Source organism: Alligator sinensis, unplaced genomic scaffold (assembly GCF_000455745.1).
Source record: "Alligator sinensis unplaced genomic scaffold, ASM45574v1 scaffold1517_1, whole genome shotgun sequence".
In the NCBI taxonomy this organism is placed as follows: domain Eukaryota; kingdom Metazoa; phylum Chordata; order Crocodylia; family Alligatoridae; genus Alligator; species Alligator sinensis.
In genome coordinates this window covers 524,368-546,219 of record NW_005842459.1, presented here as the reverse complement: position 1 = coordinate 546,219, position 21,852 = coordinate 524,368, and the positions used below count along the sequence as shown (strand labels likewise).

The 21,852-nt window shown below is 50.9% G+C and overlaps 1 protein-coding gene across 1 annotated transcript in view; it reads right to left on the bottom strand.

The window, feature by feature from the left end:
• The window catches only part of INTS1 (integrator complex subunit 1), a gene marked incomplete at its 5' end in the record, with an annotated part of 29,346 nt that overhangs the window by 4,961 nt on the left and 2,533 nt on the right, over nucleotides 1-21,852 (bottom strand). The window contains 34 exons of the mRNA XM_014523194.2: nucleotides 27-154; nucleotides 333-525; nucleotides 1,229-1,362; nucleotides 1,804-1,927; nucleotides 2,861-3,087; nucleotides 3,724-3,811; nucleotides 4,434-4,564; nucleotides 5,089-5,212; nucleotides 5,296-5,473; nucleotides 5,808-5,948; nucleotides 6,682-6,841; nucleotides 7,222-7,476; nucleotides 8,420-8,544; nucleotides 8,973-9,071; nucleotides 9,463-9,609; nucleotides 11,234-11,395; nucleotides 12,538-12,649; nucleotides 12,742-12,909; nucleotides 13,849-13,953; nucleotides 14,107-14,286; nucleotides 14,744-14,893; nucleotides 14,983-15,162; nucleotides 15,359-15,488; nucleotides 15,796-15,993; nucleotides 16,378-16,438; nucleotides 16,726-16,817; nucleotides 17,195-17,291; nucleotides 18,093-18,250; nucleotides 18,763-18,840; nucleotides 19,634-19,754; nucleotides 20,127-20,235; nucleotides 20,662-20,838; nucleotides 21,247-21,388; nucleotides 21,691-21,836. Of these exons, the coding sequence (XP_014378680.1) occupies nucleotides 27-154; nucleotides 333-525; nucleotides 1,229-1,362; nucleotides 1,804-1,927; nucleotides 2,861-3,087; nucleotides 3,724-3,811; nucleotides 4,434-4,564; nucleotides 5,089-5,212; nucleotides 5,296-5,473; nucleotides 5,808-5,948; nucleotides 6,682-6,841; nucleotides 7,222-7,476; nucleotides 8,420-8,544; nucleotides 8,973-9,071; nucleotides 9,463-9,609; nucleotides 11,234-11,395; nucleotides 12,538-12,649; nucleotides 12,742-12,909; nucleotides 13,849-13,953; nucleotides 14,107-14,286; nucleotides 14,744-14,893; nucleotides 14,983-15,162; nucleotides 15,359-15,488; nucleotides 15,796-15,993; nucleotides 16,378-16,438; nucleotides 16,726-16,817; nucleotides 17,195-17,291; nucleotides 18,093-18,250; nucleotides 18,763-18,840; nucleotides 19,634-19,754; nucleotides 20,127-20,235; nucleotides 20,662-20,838; nucleotides 21,247-21,388; nucleotides 21,691-21,836 (4,820 nt within the window). The remainder of the gene's footprint in view (nucleotides 1-26; nucleotides 155-332; nucleotides 526-1,228; nucleotides 1,363-1,803; nucleotides 1,928-2,860; nucleotides 3,088-3,723; nucleotides 3,812-4,433; nucleotides 4,565-5,088; nucleotides 5,213-5,295; nucleotides 5,474-5,807; nucleotides 5,949-6,681; nucleotides 6,842-7,221; nucleotides 7,477-8,419; nucleotides 8,545-8,972; nucleotides 9,072-9,462; nucleotides 9,610-11,233; nucleotides 11,396-12,537; nucleotides 12,650-12,741; nucleotides 12,910-13,848; nucleotides 13,954-14,106; nucleotides 14,287-14,743; nucleotides 14,894-14,982; nucleotides 15,163-15,358; nucleotides 15,489-15,795; nucleotides 15,994-16,377; nucleotides 16,439-16,725; nucleotides 16,818-17,194; nucleotides 17,292-18,092; nucleotides 18,251-18,762; nucleotides 18,841-19,633; nucleotides 19,755-20,126; nucleotides 20,236-20,661; nucleotides 20,839-21,246; nucleotides 21,389-21,690; nucleotides 21,837-21,852) is intronic.

The following is a 21,852-nucleotide window of genomic DNA, read 5'->3' as shown; positions in this document are numbered from 1 at the left end:
GGAAATGGAGTGAGGTTGGGACTTACTGGAGTGGGTCAGCGTGTTTCTGCAGGAAGGACACAGCAGCCTGGGGGTTGCATGTGATGTACTTGTGAATAAACTGGACGAACTTGGTGATGAAGGCGGCCAGGTGACGGGAGGACTTCCTGTAGTTCTGAAAGAGGGAGAAAAGCTGCTTCACAAAGACCAATCAAGTGTGGGGGCCCATCCCCCATTCACACAGCACCGTGCAATTGGGTGCATGCACAAAAGTATTCTACACAGGACCCACACAGCCAGGTACCACCCCCACCCCCCGGGGGGCTGGCTGCCCATGCAGTGATGGCTGGTACCAGCAACAGGCGAATGAAGGAGAGCAGACAGTCCCACAGTGCCACCTGGTGTTCGTTCTGGAACACCTGTGGCTGCAGAAGCTCCAGGATGCCCAGGACATGGATGAAGAAAGTCAGGTGGTTCTGCTGTCTGAACTCCTGGAAGTTGAGGTGAACACGCCCGTGGAGCAGAGCTGCAATCATTGGCAAGTGCCTGAAACCAAGGAGCAGAACATTCATCTCCAATGACTTCCTACACCCACCGAAGACAGGCTGAGATGCATGCAGTGAGCATATCTGGCAATCAGACAATCATCTGCCAGGCACTGCAGGTTAACACTTCTAGCCCATAGACCAGGTCCTAACCATCTTCCAGGCTACTACTGGAGGCATTGACTGTGCTGGGTAACAAAGGAATGGGCCTAAATGAGGTATAAACAATCCAGTGCATGCTACTCCTACTAAGTCAGTTTAAGAGCCAGCTTCAGTATTGAAATCCATGGGACTTGTCGAGTGGCTAACACCATTTGCCTAATTTAAACAGCTGCCCCAGTAACCTGTAGTGTTTTAAGTGACTTATACTGCAGCAGAACCAACTGTGAGGTGGCCCAACTCACTCCAAGGAGGAAGTTGCTCATCATTTTCACTGTGCTGGTGCACAGATCCACGTCCATTAAACAAGCAAGGACAGGAGGACCAGTTCTCTGACCCTCATTTTCAAAACTTCCTCAACTGACAGTAAATAAAAGGACACATCCCCTTAGGAGGACAGCCAGTCAGAAGTGTTGCTAGCTGCATCACTGCTTTCACACATGGAAGCATGATCAGGTTTGCACTGGAAATATCTTCGGGAGTAGGGGGCTAACGTGGACGGAAACGTCCAGCTGAATAGCTCTGGACGAAGAGAGGGGCAGTACCTAAGCAGAAGGATGGGGTGAGCCACAGCCAGCTTCCTGCATGCCATGTTGGCATCCCACACGCGGCTTTCAGATGACTTGGAATCACTGGTGTCTGCCAGAAGGGTGATGAATCTGTGAACCAGGGCATCAAGCTGGAAGAATTGCAATGAGAGGAAAGTTAAGCTAATAAAAGACTTGGCTCCCCGGCTTTATCAGTGAGGTTTTCAAGTCCTCCACATGATTTGGTTAGGAAGAAGGTCAAATCGTTGTTTTGGGTAGAACTTGGGATAAGCCAGCAGCCTTCCAACTGCCTCAGGATCCAAGACCCAATGTCCCCAACAGCAAAGTGGGACCTGAAGGCTACTTGTTTCTGCTCCACGCAACTCTGAGGGGCCTAGCAGTGTGGGAGGATGCAGGAGCTTGAGTTAAGCCTTCATCACACAGAACCCTACAGAGTTCATAGTGCCAGGGATCCAGCAAGGACACTTGGAAGTAACGGGTTAGGGGGGAGACTCTCCTGGGGCAACTGCCCGTTCTGGTAACAGCAATCTGAGAGGTGAGAAATGGGTACTGCTGCTTGCTCTCCCATCTACCTTGCAGGTGCTGCCGTCTGTGGCGCCCTCGCTGGTCAGCAGCATCTCAGGCATGGGCATGAGGAGCTCTGGGAGCTGCAGGTAGATCTGCAGGAGAAGGTCCTGGCAGCATTTCCCCACTGAGCTGAAAAGAGAATGTAGACGACCCAGCACTGTTACATTTCTGAGGCAGTGAGGGGGGCTAGGGGGGCGGCGGTCCCAGGCTGGGCAGTGAACAGCAAATGGCTTCACCCCCAATTTGAAGAACTCTCCACTCTTAGACAGCCCCTTTTGAGTTGCCCGTGGCCTAAGAGCAGTTTCTATGGGGCTTCCCAGTGGGGCTGCCTGATTCTCCAGCAGGAAGCTCTGCCATTTCCAAACTGCCTTGGAGCACGTGGCAAGCCAGCCCTACTCATCCTCTCACAGTGGAGCTCCCGTGCACAATGCCAGCACTACAAATACAAACTCCTGTAGGACATGGCCCACACGCATTTAGCGCACCTGCTCTCCATGTGGCAGTCATCCCCTGCACTGCAAGGGACAATGATTACAGAGCCTCAGCCAGTCTGCTCCCACTCCGCTGGTCCATGATTGACATTGGCTTGTTTTACAGACATGAGCGTGTCAGCCCTGCAGAGCCAGGGACACTCTGAGCGGGCAGGCAAGACTCCAATCTGCCTCCGGCACGGCAAAAACAGTCAGCTTTGTTTCAGCTGCACAACGGATTCCCAGGAACAATTTAAGCAGCAGAGGAGATGAACATATTTCCAGGTCCCCGAGGTGAGAGTGGGCAGGGCCTGCTGGGCTGGCAGCTAGGAACAACATGCCCTGACTTCTGAAATGGAGTGACCTGGATCCCGTGTCACTGGAGAGAGAACCAAGTCCCTGCCCTGATCGTCACAGTCCCCTGTGAGTTTTTCCAAGGCATCTTACCAATGAGTTTTCAGATGCTCTCTGGAACATGGCGATCGTCACAAAGCTGCCTGGGCAAGTCTTATTCTGGCCACCTCGCTGCCCAAACACTGCCTGAATAACCATTTAGTGCCTGCACAGCTCCCACCCATTTCCACAGCCTCACCTGTTCCCCCACTGCTGGATGCAGCCAGTCAGATACTCCGTTACTTTTTTAATGCTCTCCACATCTCCATGGCAACAGCTGAGCAACAGGGGCAGCCGTGACTGGATGAGTGTGCAAGAGGCCTCCTCTGTGCTCTGGCTCCGGGTTTCTGCCTCAGCCAGGACCAGCTCCACCATGCTGATCAACTCCGGTGCCTTCAGCTGGAGCACAAACTCCTCCCGACGTTTCTGCAACAGCAGGGATGCTTGTGAGGGGAGGGTGGAGGCAGGGCCTAGCCCATCACTGCCTCTCTGTCATTTGTTCCCTCAAATAAATCAGAGAGGCAAACTCCCTCTGGGCTCACTCTCAAAACTGCCCAGCAGCCACAGCTGGGAAACTAAGCACCCCCACCCCAAACAGCAAGGGTTTTAACTTCACTTCCACCAATTTCCCACAATGCAACTGCTTCCATCTTACTGCACTTGCTTAGCTAAGAACTTTGCTAATGAAGCTCCGTCTTCATTGCAAACAGCTTTCCACTGCAAAAGGGGGTTGCATTACCTGTCTAAAGAGAGAATTATGATTGTGCTTCAGTCTTGAGTGCCTCTAGTGAAACTAGTTCTGCAATGAGTGAGCAACCCAACTGCAAGTTCAGCACAGCACCAGGGAAATCCCCAGGGAAAACATACAGCCAGGCTGGTTTTGCTGCAGTGAAAGCTTGACAGCTGGGTGTGAATTTTCATTGACAATTATCAAAACTGCAAGCCCAACACTAATGTGCACCTGAGCAGGGAGCCCAATATGACGTTCCTGCCCCTGGCCATGAGGAGTCAGGCAGCATGAAAAGGATGCTCTATCAATCCTGCAGATGATGTAACCCCTACCTGGGGAGTTCTCTGGTCCCTGCCCTGCCAGATCCGTGGAATGTGAATGCAGGCCCACAAGAAATCCAAGGATGCAGTCGGGTCAAACCTGCCAGGATGTAAGAGAATAAGAAGGGATTCAAAGGCAAGTGTGGGAATGGAGCCTATGCAGCCCTTCAGCAATAGTCACCCATGGGGCAGGCATGTCTATAGATCCCTAGCACCTTGGATCAATATATCCATGGGATTCACAGCCAGTCCAGAAAGGAGATTTGATCCTGCTCCCAGAGGCTATCTGAGGATTCACTATAAGGACAGCACAACGGTGGGACACCTTGAGAAAGCACTCAGCCAGGGATGCAGGAGTCTTGTGGAAGCCAAATACAACCAGGAGCTGGTCACCAATTCAAGTGATGCTTAACACACAGGATTCAAAAAGGCGGGAGAGAGGGTAACATTGGATGGATAACACAGTAGATGCTTCCTGTGTTCACAGGCTACAACACAAGTCTGAATCCCCTGTGTAACTTCTATTGGATAATGTCCATATCAAGCAAACTAAACAGAAACTGGAACTAGGCACCTTCCCACCAAGCAACAGAGCTGATTGGAGGGGGAAGATCAGCAAGAGAAGCCACATTCTTTGCTATCTGATTTCTTGTCCTTCTTGGTACACCTTCTTGGATTAGCCTACATAAAACTCCTCAACCAGACCAATGGGGAAGACTCACCTCTGCTCCCGGTTTTTGCAAAGCAGAAGCCTGATGCACTGGTGCAGTGTGGTCCAGCTTGACTGGTGAGTGAGGAGAGCCAACAGGTATGGACGAAAAGAGGGTATCTGGGATCCAGACTGATCCTTGGCCTGAAAGAACCAAGGAAAGAAAAATATGAATCCATGCGGGTCACTGAACTGGAGAGGACAGGACACCAGGATACTATGGGAAGATGTAGACACAGGCAGAACAGCAGAAATGGGGACCTGAGTTTTAGAACAGCTGTATTGCCTTGCAATCAGGGCATGGGACTGGGAGCCAAGATGCTGACTTCTAACCTTGTCCCTGGCCCAGTACTTGGATAGCTATGTACCTTCTGTGTCACCATCTAATAGGAAAACCTAGTTGATAGGGCTGTTGGGGAACTATGTCCTTAAAAGTGCTTTGAGCTTCAGAAATGCAAATGTTCAGCTACGGCAGTGAGAGACAGTGCAAAAAAGATCCACACAGGGTCCTCAGAGACCATTGGTTCTCCTCTGGGACTGGCGTAATGGCATAGAGTGGGGTCCAAGACCCTTTCCCACCAGTGGAACAGTCTAAAAGTCAGTCTTTAAGGGTGAGGCCCAAGAAAACTGACTTAGTTTAGATGCATCCTTAGCTATGCAACCCTCACCTTGTTCCAGGAGAAGAGCAGCCTTTGCTGGAGGTCTGGGCAGCTGCTGATGACTTCTGGATCCAGCATCTCCAGCCAGTCGATGAAAAGGCCTGAGGATGGCCCTAGCCAAGCAACCTCACCACTGAAGAGAGAAGAGGAGAGATGTCAGTGAAGATGCCACAAAACCAGACAAAGCAAAGGATACCCACTAGCCTTGGGACTCACCTGCAGCTTTCCATCTCCTTCACAGGCGTCTCCTCTTTCTCCTGGAGCAGCAGAGAGCTCACTACAGCAATTGGTCTCATGGCAGGAAATCGGGCTGTGGTCTCAACAGCAGCAGAGAAGAGGGTGGTCAGAAGCTCCTCCACATAAGGAGAGCGTGTCTCAATCAGACCTTGGAGGACTAGCAGAGAGACAAAGTTTCAGAAACTGTAAAAAGCAGTGCGGAGCCTGATGACTACACTTCATGAGAACCCTTCATACAGCACTGCCTTAGAGTGTTGGGGAAAAAGGCAGACCCCTGCACTCAAACTACCAGCAGCAAGCCTGGTTCTTAATAGGAGAGCCATGCCCCAAGCAGCTTTAACATAATAGTACAATAAAAAGACCTATAACAAGACAGGAGCAAGCTTATTTTGATCAGGAGAACAAAGTTCTCTAGTTCTGCAAGGACATGTTCACTCCCTCCTGTGTCTCCCTCCTCTGTGGCTTGAAGAGGGAGGACAGGACAGACGTACCTTTGCTGACAAGCTCTGGCTCCACGTTACACTTCTCTCCTGATTTCACAGTTGTGATGACAGCGCGCAGCGTGGAGCTAACCAAGTCGGGATCCCGACGGAATGCCAGTGCTTCAGCCAGGTGTAGGAAGCCACTGCGGACTGTAGGGAGATCACAGGATTGGCACCACTGGAACCACACCAGGGTCCTCAGCTGTGGCAACCAGCTGTGGCCTCTCATGTGAACTGCAGCATCAGCCCCTGCTCTGTTAAGAGCGCCACATGTGAAACCAGCATGTACTGGCTCCATTTCCCTCCCATAAGTAAACCCCAGCTGATAGTGGTGCTGCCAGGAACAAGCACACACAGCTAAGAGAAAAACCAGGGTTACAACCCTAGAAAATACAAGTAAAACACAAGGGCTATCAAGTCCAGTCCTCAAGCCTGAGCTCTGGGCTGCATTCTCCAGAACTCCCTTCCCCAAAGGGCAAATTGTAATATTAAAGATAGTGTAAATTTGTTGTGCCTTGCAGTCACTTGAATGCCTTGCATGACAATTACCCTCAGCACATTATCATGTCTGAGCAGCAGTGCTGAGATCTCCAACCCCTCTGGCCTGCTCTACAAAACCATCCATGGATGGGCCTTCCTTAAAAATCCTTCCCACATTGAATCATTTGGACTGAATAATGCCTCCATGGTAATAGGTGGACATGAGCTCAAGTAAAGCCACTCCTGGGCTAGCACAAGCAATTTTGGGGGGCTCACAACATGCAGAGGCATGACCCACCCCTATATCCTACCCAGGGAGAGGGTAGACAGCACTGCACTCTAGATGCGGTTTTGGGTTGCACCCTTCTCTGCTCTGCCCCACCATCTATGCAATGCTTCGCACCGTCATTGATCCTGTGCCGCGCTGAGTACTGCACAGCAAATGACTTGAGCTGGGCATTCAGAGGCCCATCTTCCACAGCAGGGTTCTCCAGCCACTGCAGCATCTGCATAAGGACTTTAAAGAAGAGCGAAGAGAAGGCCGTGTCCTGGGGCATGCAGCGCTGGGGAAAGAACACCAAGAATGACAGGAGAAGCGCATGAACACAGGGTTAGGGGAGGCACAGCCAGGTGGCCAGACCAGGTGCTACCAGCCTCCCACCTGGAACAGCCATGCAGTGACCTGTAGCAGCCAAGTAAACATGTGGAAGGACTCACTGCAAAACATCCTGATACAGCTAGTCACCTGAGACTCCTTGCTTTCCTCTACCAATGCAGCATGAGGTAACCTCAGCCTGTTCTGAAGGCCAGTGCTATACTGCAGTTACTGCTCCCTGAGACTCCATGTGGCCAGTACCTCCCCCTTCTTAGTTTTCAAAGGGCTCCCCCCCGTCCCACCACCAAACCACTGCATGCTGGAAAGAGGCCTGGGCCCACACCCCACCTGGTACTGGTAGAGTTGCCGCATCAGTGGACAGGAGATGAAGTGGTTGTGGTGCATTGCCATGACCAGGGTCCCACTGTGTGGAGAGTTCATCAATGCTGCCACTGCCTGGAGGAGACGGGCTGCAATCCCCGCCGTCTGCACATTCCCCTGGCGGATGCGAGCCAGCTCCTGCCCCAGGGCCTGTTGCAATGCCAGGAAGATGGGGCGCAGGTTTGAGCTCTGCCACCGGGGATCGGGGTTCAGGGGAAAGAGCTGAGAGGACAGAGAAGAGCAGCAGTTTGTGAGAGAACAAAAAGGACCACTGGTGGAACAGCCCACAGTCAAGAAGGGACTGCAACACAGGCTCTTTCCTGACAGGGTGACATCACCCTTTCGCCTGGCAGCAGTCACTAGATGAGATGGGCACCACAGTCCCAGCTTCTGTGTCCAACGGAAGAACACAGTGCAAGTCCTAGGCACGTGGCCCCAGCGAGACCATTAAGCCCAATCCTTTTTTTTATATTTTTATATATATATATAAAAAAAACTTTTTTTATCCAAGGACCTGCAAGCACATCCTGAACATTCAGATTCATCCCTGCCACACTGCCAAGGGGCAGCATGCTATGGAGGATGGAAATTCAAGACAGCCAGGCTAAGAGACTTCCCCAGAGAACTGCTACTCATGGCAGAGTTGAGAAGTGAAACCAACACCACCAACTCCATGGTTTAACTGCAAGATCTTGCCATTACCTTAAAGCCAAATACCTTAGAGCAAGGGCTGTCAACCTGGGGGTATGCATACCCCCCAGGGGTACTTGGGAGGACCTTAGGGGGTATGCGCAAGCAAGTGGGGCCAGAGCGCAGCCACCCACCACCCCGAGCCTCTGCCTGCCAGGAGCAGGGCTGGGGTGGGGTGTGGGCAGCAGTGCCCCTCTGCAGGCTGCACAGGCACCACCTAGTGGGCCGGACACAGGAGGGAGAAGCTCACGCACTGCGGCTGCCGCCACTTCCCACCATTCTGCACTGCCGCCGCTCTGTGTCTGGCCACGCATCCCACCCCCACCCCTTGCCACCCACCCCCACATAAGTGCAGGAGGTCAGAGGAGTTAATGAAGCCAAACAGTGCAGTGCCAAAGTTGGGAGCCTGGAAAAGACACTCCAGGGAAGTGGCTGCAGAAAATACTGCTTTGTAAATCCAAGACAGACGCAGTACCTGAAGAAACATGCCTGCCAGGTCATCCTCTGGGCCCAGGACCCGGATCTGTGTCAGGGCCCGAATCCTGCCTTGTCCTTGTGGGGTCTCGGGACTAATTTTTGGCCTTGGTGTCTCCGTGCTGTCTGCAGAGAGATTAAACACAGGCAAGAGTCTTCAACTGGGGCCCAAGGAAGAAATTTTCCCCCAGCACTACAATCTTGTTAGTTGGTGTCATGCAAATAACAGCTTTATTTCCATATAGGACAAACAAGAGAAGCCGAGTAACAAAGGAAACCTAAGGCAGATTCCACCATAGTCAAGTACTTTAGATGCATGAGACTTTGTCCTCTAGCATAGGCGGGGAGAGCAGAGACCTCCCTAGAGCTGGTGTACATAGGTAAATCAGCATTTAGGAAGACCCCCCCCCCCCCCCCCCCCCCCAGCTCTGAAACAAGCTGAAATACAACTAGGTACAGACAAGGCAGACTCTGCCTGGTTTTGACAAAGGCTAAGGTGAAGGGTCTGTGAGCAGGCTCTGATCTAAGAGAGATGAGGGTAGTTTGTGCAATACCTCGGCGTGTTGGCAGGGAGGCGGTGAGCAGGGAGTGGAAGGTCTGGCCCCCAGTAGCTCCTCTCTCATGCTGAACTTCTACAAGATGAGCCATGTAATCTGAAAAAAGAACAAGACATGACCACGGCCTCCCTTCATCTCCCAGTCAGAACAGAAGAGGTAGCCAGCCATGCAGCTCCTACTTGGTAAGCAAGCAGAGAAACACTGACATAAACAAACCCCAACTTCCTTAAAGCCAGCAGCTGCCACTCAAATGGTTCCCAAACTCTCCAGCCAGAAACCCCTTCCCCCACCTTGGGGAAACATTTCTAAGGCCTCCCCAAATGTGGCTCCATCGAAAGAACCAAGTGAGCCTGACAGAGGAATCACCAAGCTAGCTTGGGTCCTCAAAAGAAAGCTGCAAAATACTTCATACTAACAAAGCAGGTTGAAAACAAACAGCTGCTCTAGAAGGAGATGTGTCCCAAACAGCCTGACCCCTGGCTCTTACTCTTGTCCATGATGTTCTGCTCCAGTGTCTGGGGGTCGTGAGATACTGCCTGATCCAGGTACTGAAGGAGTTTGCTCATGCTGGAGACTGGGATACCAAAGGATTGAACAAAGAGAAGCAGCTGCTGGGGTTCCAGGTCCTGCAGTGCTGAGAATATATGAGAGGCCAGTCAGAAACCTGCATCCCTCATTCAAAGGACATGTCTCTTAGCTGATTCTTTTGGGCTGGGATGCACCAGTAGTGACATATTTCCTAACAGAGCTGTAGCAGGCCTTGAGGCAAACTGACAGCTGCTTGCCATCTTTCCTTTGTTCTGCACATATTTCTCTTCTTATTACATCTTCTAGTTAATTCACTCACTGGTTAATTTGATCTTCGCTTTAATTTGATAAAGAACCAGATCATTTGTATTAAAAATAACTTCCACCCAATCCGTTGATGACTGCAGGCGGGAATTATTGAATAATTCAATCACCGGTTATGGAGAGCTGTCATTTAATTAACAAGGAAGGGACAAAAGCCCAAACGCAAAGAATTACGAGAGCAGTGAAGAGCCACATGATAAGAAAAGTGACCAGAACCAGAAGCTGGGTTAAAGTCAGACACTGCCAGGGTTAGGCAAGCTGGAACATATACAACACTGGAGAACATATGAGAGCCAATTAATTCAAAACACGACACAGAAATGGACTTAGTATACATCAGTGGGTGTCAACCTTTTTTTTCCCCACAGCCATGCCATAAATTAACCCCACACCCTCCCCGAGTGCTACTCTGATCCCTTTCCCTTACCCAATCTGCTATTCTGCCTTCTGGTCCCTGCCCAGGATGGTCATGTGCTTTCTGCTTCCTGCCCTGTGCTCCTTGCTTGATCTACTACGCTGCTTTCTGCTCCTTGCCTTATTTGCCACCATGTTGCTTGCTCCCCAATCTGCTGCATCACATACAGCAGTTGCCTGTGTCACCTGTGGTATCTGCCACAGACTGGCCACCCCAGTATAGGTAAAAGGCAGGCCTTACATCGAGTTTCTTCAGTCCCTCACTTCCTTTAAATAAATGGAAAGGCTCAGTCTTTGGCCAGGCAGTACTGACTTCTAGACTTCAACAACCAAAGTGTTTCCTTACCAAAGCTGGAGTCAGGGTCAGCTAGGCATGAACAGAGCTCAGAACAGAGCTGCACTGTTCCCAGTGGGGCCTGAAGTAAGAGGGCTCTTGTCTCCCTTCAAGTCCCAGTTCTCTGCTAAATGCTACTGTTTATTCACTTCCCACCAGTATTAGCTTTCTGGGATGAGAGGACCTACCTCCCTCTTTCCACCCCCCAGCTTTAAATGCTGTTTGCTGACTCCCACATACAAAATACATGCTTTTAGCAGAGAAAGAAATTGTATGTGGGCAACACAAACCAGCACTAAAGGGTAGGTGGAGAGGCCCCATTTGCCTCCCCTCATGAGCTGGCCCAACTCCTTAAGTCTCTGTGTGATGGACAACCTTTGGCAATCGGGCCAGTGCAGCAGGGCCTTGTGCCTGGAGGCTGAGTGACTGTCCACTGCAAAGGAAGAAATGAGAAGTAGCTGACAGACAGTCCCCTCTAAACTCAAGTTCCCTCTGGGGCCAACAGTGACCCGCATCCCCATCATTCAGATCTAGATCATACATGGGCTCAAGGACCAAAGACGCACTACAGCTCCCAGTCACTAGGCCTGGCTGATACAACCTTCCCATTTCCTCAGCTTCAGGGATTCCCACAGGAGGTCCCTTGGGCTCGGCTCACCTGCATCCACTAGGCGAGGAACCTCGGAGCGGATCATGCGCAGCTTGAGCCAGTCAGGAAGCAGCAGAGCCTCCTCTGAGGTGTCCACAAGAAAGGCTGTGGGGAGTGGCTTCTTTTCCGGGAACCAGATATCCAGCAAGGTGTAAAAGTCACTGTCCCCTACTTAAAGGTAGGCACAGAAATTGCTCTACATGGGTACTGAGTACACATTATATTCCCTGCCCTTCTCAGCGGACATCAGGCCATTTCCTTGTATGACCCTTCTACTTTAGTGAGGAAACAAACTAAACACCAAGAAGAAAGGAGAGTCATGGGCCCATTCACCTGATCAAGGAGAGAGCTCTGAATTAGCACCAGGCAGGATTTGGTGCCACCAGTTCAAACATACCTACTGAACTGCAAGGTGGATTTATGATATTCCAATGGACCCCAAAAGCCTGTCTGTTACTTGTTATGGATAAAATATATTTTAAATCAACCAGACAGAGAAGTAACATGGAGCTCCCTAGGCAATTTTAGAAAGCAGACAACATGCTCAAGTAAAAATGGCCTATGTGAGCCCCACGCACCCTCCCATACATTCCCCCCTTTCAATTGTTCTTAATTGTGGCATCTAATCAGGAGTTAGGAACAGGAACCCTTGCTGGGGAAGGAGGGGACTTGTTGGCCAGGTGTCTAACTGCTAGTGCTCACATTTTAAATAACCAGCAATGCAAGAGGGGTTGAACATGCAGGCATGTGACCACAGATGAGGGCCCTTGGGAAGAGCCTTTCAAAAGGCATAAAGGCACGTGGGAGTTGGAAAAAGAAACAGAAGGAATCTGTTTGTCTTTGAAAGTTGCCTCCACTGTGCAGAGTCTGTGGGGTGATGAAGGGCACCAAGGCAAGCATGGGAAGGGATAATGAACAGGTTATTACGGCTGACAGAGCAGAGGGGAAACCATCTAACACCACAAGGGTGGGGGTGGGAAAGAGGCATGGTTGGCTCCCAAGTTCGTGTTCCCCGGGTCTCACAGAGAAGTGGCCAAGACTAAGTAGTAATGACAGGAAGAGTGCGAGTGCCCTCCTCCCACAGACCATGCACTGATATGTGGAGAAGTCAGGAAGAGGTATGAAGAGACCTCATGCAGACAGTCAGAAGCTGGAACACTGCTTAGTCTGAAACCCTAACCAGGATTCCCCAGGAGACTGCAGGTAGAAAGACAGCTCCCTGACTGTACACGCGGGGTAGGGGAGGCTGCACCCCTAGATCCATGCCCCAGAGCAGCAACTCCCATGAATCATTCAAGCAACACATCACCAACCTTGAGGAGGTCCCAGGGTCAGCAGGATGACCATGGCATGGACCACAAGGATGTGCATCGTGGCAGTTTCCCCACTGGTCCAGCGCAGGAACACCTGATCCTGGGACTCAGACTGCCGGAAAAGAAAGATCAGGAAGGGAAGTGGAGAAATGAGACATGTTGACAGCTGGAGGGAAAGGAGGGATCCAGGGAAGAAGGACCTACCCAGCTGTACACTTCCTCGCCTTCCTTGCTCTGGCGCATGCGTCTGATGTAGTGAGAGAAGACACAGAGCAGAGCAACCAGCACTGCGTCTGACTCGGCACAGTAGGAGAGCTTAGAGAAGAGGTGGGACATGATGGTGGAGCGCTCCACGATGAGCCTGGCCACATCCTGCAGAGACAGGACACTCATGAAAGCCTCTGCATGGTGCCACGGGCACCTGCCCCATGCAGTCATCTCCTCTCTCTGGTTTCAGTTGCTGGAAAAAATCTTAATCCAACTGAGCCTGCCCCAGATTAATCCTCAAATCCCATTTCACACACGGGGGGCGCAGGGTTATGCACACAACTGTACTCAGAGGAAATGTTCACCACAGTACAAGACACGGCCCAAATTTTTTTTCTTCCTTATAAGGCTCCAGCACATCCCCATTCCCATGCTCTACAATGGCAAAGGGAAGCTCTAGCAGGCTTAAGGTTTGTCATGAAGGTTGGGAGACTTGGATTTCATGGTATTCACTCTTTCAACAAGACACGGCACTGGACCCAGAGAGAGAAGACAATTAAACCACCCTGCACAGCTTCCCAGGAGGATGTTAGACACCAAGAGGCAGTTCAGGGGATTCTTTAGAGTACTCATATCCCAACTGAACAAAAGCACAAGGGAAAAGAAGAGAAAATGGCAGCAAAGCAGCCTCTAAAAATCTATAGACGGGGATAACTACCACAAATAGCCAGGTACCAGAGAGGCCAACAATGACTCAAAACAGAAAAACAATTCAGGTGCCCTGTTTTGGTTACTACGGAAAGCGTAGTGCCGAGATGTGTTATCCTAGCACGATCCTAACTGCCCGTCGTTTACCAAGACATACCCAGGGCTGGTCACCTCAGCAGCTGCATTATACCCACGCTCTGACATTTGCCACCTATGTCCCAGATCTGACAGGCACATGCCATCTAACTTCTGTGACAAATGCAAATCAGAAAGGCCTCTGTATATCCCTACCACAAGGTGGGTAGCTTGTATAGCTCATTAGCAGCAAGGAGTTACAGAGCAGAAAGCTGCTGGGATCAAGGTGCTACCCTCTGAGGCCCCCTGCCAGGCTCTCACCAGAGCAAGGTCATTGTGCTGTCCCTGGTCCTCCACTGGTGCATGCTGGGAAAGGTATACCAAATAAGCACTGATGGTCTGAGGTTCAGTCTCCATGTGGATAGCCTGGAATGACAAGGAGGAGGACTATTAAGTTACACCCGCTTGCACTTGTTCTGGTTCAGTTTAGCTCCAAGAGGACAGAAGACTCTAGACCCTCTGAGCAGTCCACTCTTCTCCACAAGTACACATACTCTGACTGCTCCTACTTGTACTTACTTGTTGCAAGGCAAGAGATGTAGTCACCCTAACACTGTCAAACAACGGCAGGCGTGGTAAATCCCTAAGCAGCCACTGATACCCCTGTAGGAGTTCAGAGTCACCAGAGTCTTCTTCCATAGGATGATCTTTCTCCTCTCCATCGCGCAGTCCCCCTTCTGACAGCACCAAGGACAGTCCCTGCAGGCAAACACCCAAAAGATAAAGCCCATATATATATAAGACAACTGGGAAATGGTTCCAAAACTGAACCATAAACTAAGACCACCCCCCAAATGGAAAGTCCCCAACACCATCCCACTGCAATAATCAGAAATCAGCTATTTACATCTAAGTGGCAACCAAAGAAACCATACACTTCACACATGGGATAGCCAAGTCCTGTATCCATAATCAGAAAGGTATGCTTGGAGCAGAGAAGTTAGCTCTTTTTGGTACAGCCAATATGAAAGCTCCAGGAAACAGGAGGGAAGAGTTTGCACAGACAAACATGGGGGTAGAGAAAGGCATTGGATCTTAGCTCAAAAGGCAATGTAGTTACAGATGGGAGCCCCATTAAAAAGATCTACCAAGCCCCAGAGTGGCTCTGCCCACTGCTTCTGGAAAACCCAAACCAGCTGCACCCTGTTCTCCTCACCTTCATGGCCAGAACACGTGAGGCCACCTGGGATGAACTGAGGCGCCGTAGAAAGTAGTCAAGCACTTCACATGTTGTCTGCTCATCAGCCTTGGGGCCCAAGAGCAAGTCCTGCAGACGCCCCAAGAGCTGCCTTTGCTTCTGCTGCCTCTGTGGAGAGACATACCCATCCAGTGAGATCAAGTTGGAAACAGGCCCTTAACAAACACCTGACCTGGAACTGAGCAGGGGCCTCTCACCTGGCGCTTCTTGGCACGTTGCTCTTTGCTTTCTCCCTCCTCCTCTTCCTCACCGGAGGCAGACTCATCAGCAGCATCATGCAACAGGAACTCGCAAAGGCACTGGACTGGAAGGACATCCAGGGAGCCCTCGCTGGATTGCACTAGGTCTGCCAGCCATGGCATGGACTGGGAGGAGGCCTTGGGACGAAGACAGTGACAACGATAAGCTGGTGGAACCAGGATCCCACGTTTCGCATTCCCAATTGGCAAGAGGCTGCCACAGATTGCAGCAAGATGCGACCCAAGAGAAATGAACCGTTTTCAGACCCCTCTAGCTGCTCCCATGCTTCCTCCCAGCCACACAGTCACTCCCCCAGGCCCTCAGGAAACCCACCTGCCTCTGGATGATGTTGAGTAGGAAGTCTGGGTGGCGGCTGCGACAGAGGAGGTGACCTAAGCGCAGGGACTGATTGAGACTTTTCACCTGCTCCAGGACATGTGGTGGAGGTCTGCGTGGGGGGCCCCTGCCAGAGACACAAGCAGGACAAGCACATGGCCAATTGCCCCTTCACTAAGATGCAGAGTTTGCAAAAAGATGTGCACGTGCCAGGGAAGAGGGGAAGGCAGGGGTACTCTATGCGGAAGGGCCCTGGTTCTTTTGCCCTACAGCTCCTCACTCACTCTGGCCAATACTGTCCTGTTTCTCCCCCAACTCTTTCCAAAAGCTCATACACTGGGCTTTTTCCTCAGCCCCATGAGATCTTCAGCCTTGTTCCTCCCTCTGAGTCCTGACGCTGGGGCGAGACTGATTGCAGTATGAAGGCTACTTACTGTGGGTCCAGGCTGGTCAGCTGAGACAGCAAGAGGCTGCTGCTCTCTGTAATAGTTTGCTTTGTGGACGCAGCAGCCAAGTGACCCTCAAATGCCAGAATTTCCTGCTTCTCCCGCTGAGAGATTTGAAGCTCGCGATTAATCATCTCTGTGCGGGTCTCCTCATCCGTCAGGGTGCAGGGAGGGTAGGAGTAATTACTGGGAAGAAGAGTCAGAGTTACTTGCTCAGCCCAGAACTTCAAGGAAGGTCAAAGAGTCAAAACGCTGCAATGTTTCTACTTCCAACAGCCAGTGAAAATGCCAGTAGGTCTTCCAAATGGGCAGGGGCATGAACACTTGCCAAGAAAGCACTTCCCACTGCCACCCTGGCATGTGCAAAGCCTGGTTCCACTGCTCGTGGAGGTCTCTCTCTCTCTAGGCTTGACCACAGCTGCCATTCAACAGAATTCACTTTGGCAAGCTTTGTCCCACAATCCCATCTTCCCTCCCAAGTGGGAGAGAAGGTAAGGAACTGGTCCACTATAGCTTTGGTTCAAAAAACTGAGGTCTAAGAGTGAAAATAAACTGAAAGACATAACTAACTTGGTCATAACCATCTCCATGAGCATCTTCAGCGAGGGGTACTCCTCCCAGGCAGCAAAACCTGCAGCATAAGAGGAAACAACAGTCAGGGGACTGGACCCCCGCTGTCTACTCCCACCGCAACACATTCCACCAACATTCTAGACAGCTGCTAGCATGGTTTCTAGCTTGTGCTTCCCCTCTAGACAACTCCACCCCTTCCCACCCACTTCTTATAACTCAATGCACAACCACTATACAATCAGAGTAAACTTCAGCCTTCCCCACATGCACCCTTAGCATGGACAGCAAGACTAGCACAAAGCACCCTGTAACAGCCTCCCGCAGCCCTATGGCATTCCAACTTACCAATGTTTTCAGGGTTGAACGCAGCCACGACGAGGAGAAGAGGCCAAGCCTTCCAGTAGAGAGTAGAGATAGCTAGATTTGGAGGCTGATACCTGGAAAAAGCCATTTCCAGAAGGTTTATTGTTTGCATGCAGAGCTGTTGCTCAGCCTTGGGCCATTTATATGTGGTATCATTGCCTTGCAGACACACCAGTTCAGTGCTCTTCTCAGGTGAGCGCAGACAGAGAACTGGAAGAGGCAGTCTCAAATACCAACTGCAGACAGGACCCAGAGCTTCTCCACTGCTATTGATCCTCCCTGTGCTCTGAAGGACTTCCCAACAGAGTGAGACCTTGAGGAAGGTACCATTACTCTTGTCTGTATTGTAACGCTGCAAAAACAAGTGTCTTACATCTGGGGGCCCATCTTGCCAGCAACAGCATGAAAAGGGGCTAGAATATCATATACAGGCTTATACATATGACCTTACCCCGCTGGCAGCTGGATGTTCTCTGGATGGTGGTAAGTGCACAAGTTCAGGACTGCATCAATCAGCTGGATTCTCTCCACTCTCAGGACCTCTACATCTAAATAGAAAAGGGTAAAGAGAGGTGTAAATGGGGGAACTGGACTGAAAGTCATTTAAGGTTCAAGGTAATAGATCTTACAGTAGACACTAACAAAGTCTCGGATCACAGGTTTTTATGGCATCACATGATTTTAGGAACAAAAACATCACAGTGAGGTGGAGGGAGAAGTCAACAGCAGCTCTATAATTAAGGCTATATTGACTTTTTCAGCTAAGGCTTGGTTTAAATTCTTGTTTAGGGAAAAGTATCGTTTTATGTAACACCAGTTATTTGCTTTCAGTGAACAGATTTAATTACCTAGAAAAATTAGTTACATCTGTTCTGCCCCTCGAATTCAGAAAAGTTCAAATGCATTTTAGATTTGATGCCTGGCTCCACACGTTCCTTTGACTTATAACAGACTGTTTCAATACCTGAAACAGAAGCAGCTGTTGCTCTAGGTTTGGGCACGGCCTCACTGGGACGTTTAGTATTATTGCTCAGCTTTTCCCACGTACATTAGGAGGACTTAGATTAGACTTTTCTATTCACCAGTGGCCAAAGGTTGCTGTGTGCTATGACAGACACTTTGACAATACTCCTAACTGTGACCCAATCAGCCCGAATGATACAAAGGCATTCTCCTGAGGAAAGTAGATATCAGGTTTGACACAGATGACAAAATCTGTAAGTCATCCTGGAGGTCAAAATTAAGTTTGTTATTGAGGCACAGATAAGGAGTGGGAAGATAAACAAGTACACCATTGTACAAGGTGTAGGTGAATGCAACCGTACCATTCACATACACCCCAATCCTACCGTCTGCCTGAACAGCTGCAGCCCGTTTCACCAGGTGGTCAGCAAGCTCCATAGCATCAGCAGGGCCAAGGGGAAGGTCCCGTGACAAACCAATCACCAGGATTCGCATGAGCGTATCTTCCAGGATGGGCACCTCAGAGCAGAGGCGAAGAAAGAAACTGAGGAGAGAGGAGGAAGTCAGTGGGTACTGCTGCCAGACAGAGGGGACCTCACCTGATAGCGCTGCTCAGACAGGAAACCAGCATGAGCAGACGAGAATCTACCACAGCTCTGCTCAATGGCCAGGGAATTGCTTGACTCCCCCCCTGCATTTTAATCCCACCCTGAAACAAACTGCCTTTAGCACTCAGTTTGATTGGACCACCTGCAGCTGCACTCTGCTGCCTGGGGCAGATTTCAGCTGCCCAGAGCAGGATGCATCATCACTCTCCCTGTAATTGCAGGAGCACTGAGAGCTGCCTGGCTCTGGGGATGGGTGAAGGAAGAGAGAGGAAGCTAGAGGTTGGAGAATCCCTTGCCTAAGGGCACTGCAATGCGCTGTGAAAATCAAATCAGAGCAGATGTCTCCAAGACACATACAACAGCCTAAGCACCCAAAGCATCTCATCTTTTCCCCACTCCCTGCTGCCAAACCTCTGCCAAGGGCACCCCCAGCTGGGCGCACACTTACTTGCGGTCACTCTCAGGGGGCCAGTTGTCCCATTTATAGTATGTCTCTGGTTGCTCTGTGAACAGCACCTTGTGGAGGCTGCAGAGAGGCAGTAACAAAGAGGACAGTAACTGTTTCCGCAGCCCATTGCACACAGCCACTTTGGGAACTTAGAGGAGCTGCCTCAGAACATGTGTTACATGGCCAGCAGCAGGACACCCCACAGCTGGGGTTGCTGGTGGGCATCTGACCTACTGCTTTGGTGAGGGGTGTTCCACTACAGCTACCTAGGGGCAGTTGGTACCAACAGCAGTGGCAATTGTGGTGTGACACTTCCGTCTGTGATACCTCCATGGGAACCATTGACAGCTGTCAGACAGAATCAGGTTTCAGCTACTGCTGGCTCCAGCTCGATCCGAGCTTGAACCCTCTGATCTGTTACCAATGTTGTGAACTATCTAATCCCTCTTCAAAGGGTGCACTCTGAAACAAGAGCATACTATCTAGTCACTGCCACATACAGGGCTTTCCAGCTGAAGAACCAGGCTTCAGATCAAAAGCCCCACAATGTCCAGAAGACTTTCTCTGACAGCATTACTGGATTATTACTACTGTGGACGTTCTCCAGTTGGCTCTGAGAGCTGGCTGAACAGAGAAGACAGTTAGAAAAGGTTTGAACTGATGTTTGCTGCTGGCAAAGGGGCTGTATCTGAGGCCCTCTCTTGGGGTGAGGGCAGTGCTTCTGCTGCTTCAGTGATATGGGGGAAGAACTCTGATCCCCCCCTGAGCGTATACACCATGGAACATGTGCTGTAAGCTCTGCAATGATGCAGGACAAGAATGAGAAGGGCAGCTTTACTAGGTAATGCCTCCGCTTTGCTGACCCTCCTACCAGTGCACGTAGTCCTTGGGTGCCAGTTTGCTGATAGACGGAACAACAGTGTGGAGCCACCAAACAGCATCTCGCTGGATTGCGGCGATCTGGTTCTGGAAGGAGCGCAGCACCTCCAGATCTGAAAAACACCCGGTGTGTTACAGCTCCGTTTTTTTCACAGCCCCTTGGAAGAATGGGGGAGACCAAGCTGGCTGTCAGGAACAGCCATTTTGCAAGCATGTGGCCCCAGTGGGTCAGCAGCTGCACTGAGTCCTGTGAGGCTACCCCACACACCCACCAGCATCCACTGCCACAGGCAGTCATTCACCAGCTGCTGGATTTACTGCCCCTCCAGTGCTCCCCAGCACAACAGCAGGTCCACATGGCTCCACCCTGCTGGATCTAGGAGTCCCTTTCCATGCCCAGATGCCACATTATTTCCCCAGTGCCAGCAGGACACATAGTGCACATACCCCTTGTTGAGGGAAGGACCCCGGATTCCCAGGCTTACTCTTTTTCTCTCCTTTATCCCATGCGATCCCAGCCTCCTTCACTTGGGCCGTTATGCCGAGCATCATGGAGACAGCCAACAGGTCTGTTACATGGATGACAAATCGCTCCTAAGGGAAGAACAATGGGGTCAGCAGTATTTCAGATGCATCCCTGAGGCAAAGACCCAACTGAAAGGGCTGCTAGAGCTTCCTGGAAGATCAAACTGGATGAGGAAGCAATGATGGCAAGTATCAATCAGGAGGCATCAAGACATGACAGACAAAGAAGGGTGACTAAGCTAGCTTATTCCTTCCTTAGGAGAGGGTTGAAGGGACAGCCATTGAACTGTAAGTACCAGTAAACAAGCTGGGCAGCCAGGATGTGGCTTCTTGGGCACAGTCACAGGGGTACAGGCAAGGAGGTGCATGAGCCATGGAATGAAGGTCAGGAGACCTGGCTGGGAGTCAAGCCGCCAAAGGTAGAAAGCCTCAGTGAGTCTCCTCTGGACACTACCAGGAGAATCAGCCGCTGTGTGAGAAAGAGACAAGGTGTACCTTGAATTCCATGTCGAGGTACTGGGGCTCCTTCCGCTCCTGCATGAGACCCAGGCAGAAAGCCTGGAAATTGATTTCATGCTTCGTTTGTTTGATGATCTCTCGCAGCAGCGCCCGTGAGGCCCGCAAATAATCATCCTTGTTAGTCAGGAGATCCTGAAACACCATCGCCAGGTACTGGGGCACACAGAAGGGGACACAGGGAGAAACTCGTTAGCGCCCAGCATCAACTGTCAGCATCCATGGGCAAATGAACAAGACATGCTGAAGCCCTGCTGGCATCAGTGCCACCTGCTCAGCCCACAGTAATGCTAGAATGAATTTGCTGAAGGGCTCCAAGAGAAAAGCTGCTCTCCAAAACATTTCTCACCAACATGATGGCCACACTGATAGCAAAGCCAGACACCTGGAGCATGTGGGAGCAGGAAAGCACCAATGGACACCAGCTCCAGACACGTTTGGGACTCAGAGTTCCAAAAGAGGAATCTTACAGCCTCTCCCTGCAGTAAAGGTCCGGCTGAGTCCCTCTATCCCTTGGACAGAGAAAGACATAGTCCAGGAGTCCAGCCAGGCAGCCGCCCCTACCTTTGGTGCTTGCTCTGAGCTGTGCTGCAGCACTGTGTACAGGATCTGCATGTTGTTGGGGTTTCTTGCGTTGGAAAGTTCGTTGAAAATCACAAACTTGATCATGGTGCCCAGGTTGTCTCGGTGCGCATTCAACAGCTCCCTGCAGAGGGAAGGCCAGAACTGTCAGAGCAACCCCAGCCTGGGAAATCCTCACTGCTGGGCACACGGGCCCTGTCTCAGTTCACAGAAAATGCACCGCAAGCAGAACAGAAAAGCACCAAGTATGTCTAGGACCTGCTGGCCAATTTCCAGATCACCAACCTCTACCAATACTCATTACTTTACATGCCCCAAAATGAGCTTCCGCGAGGTTATATATCCCCCACCCTTCCAAACAGTTCTGTAAGCCCCTTGGCACCCTCCTCGACTGCAATCTGCTGACATGCCCCACTGCCTGCTTACCTAACACACAGCATGTAGTGGTTGAGAAGAACTTTGGGCTTGAGGCGGATTTTGATCAGGTTGGAGATGACCTCCATGTCCTCGGAGCCATGAGTATTGCAGTTCATGCAAACCGACATGAGCAAGTCCTGGGCCGGTCTGGTCAGCTACGGGAGAACAGCA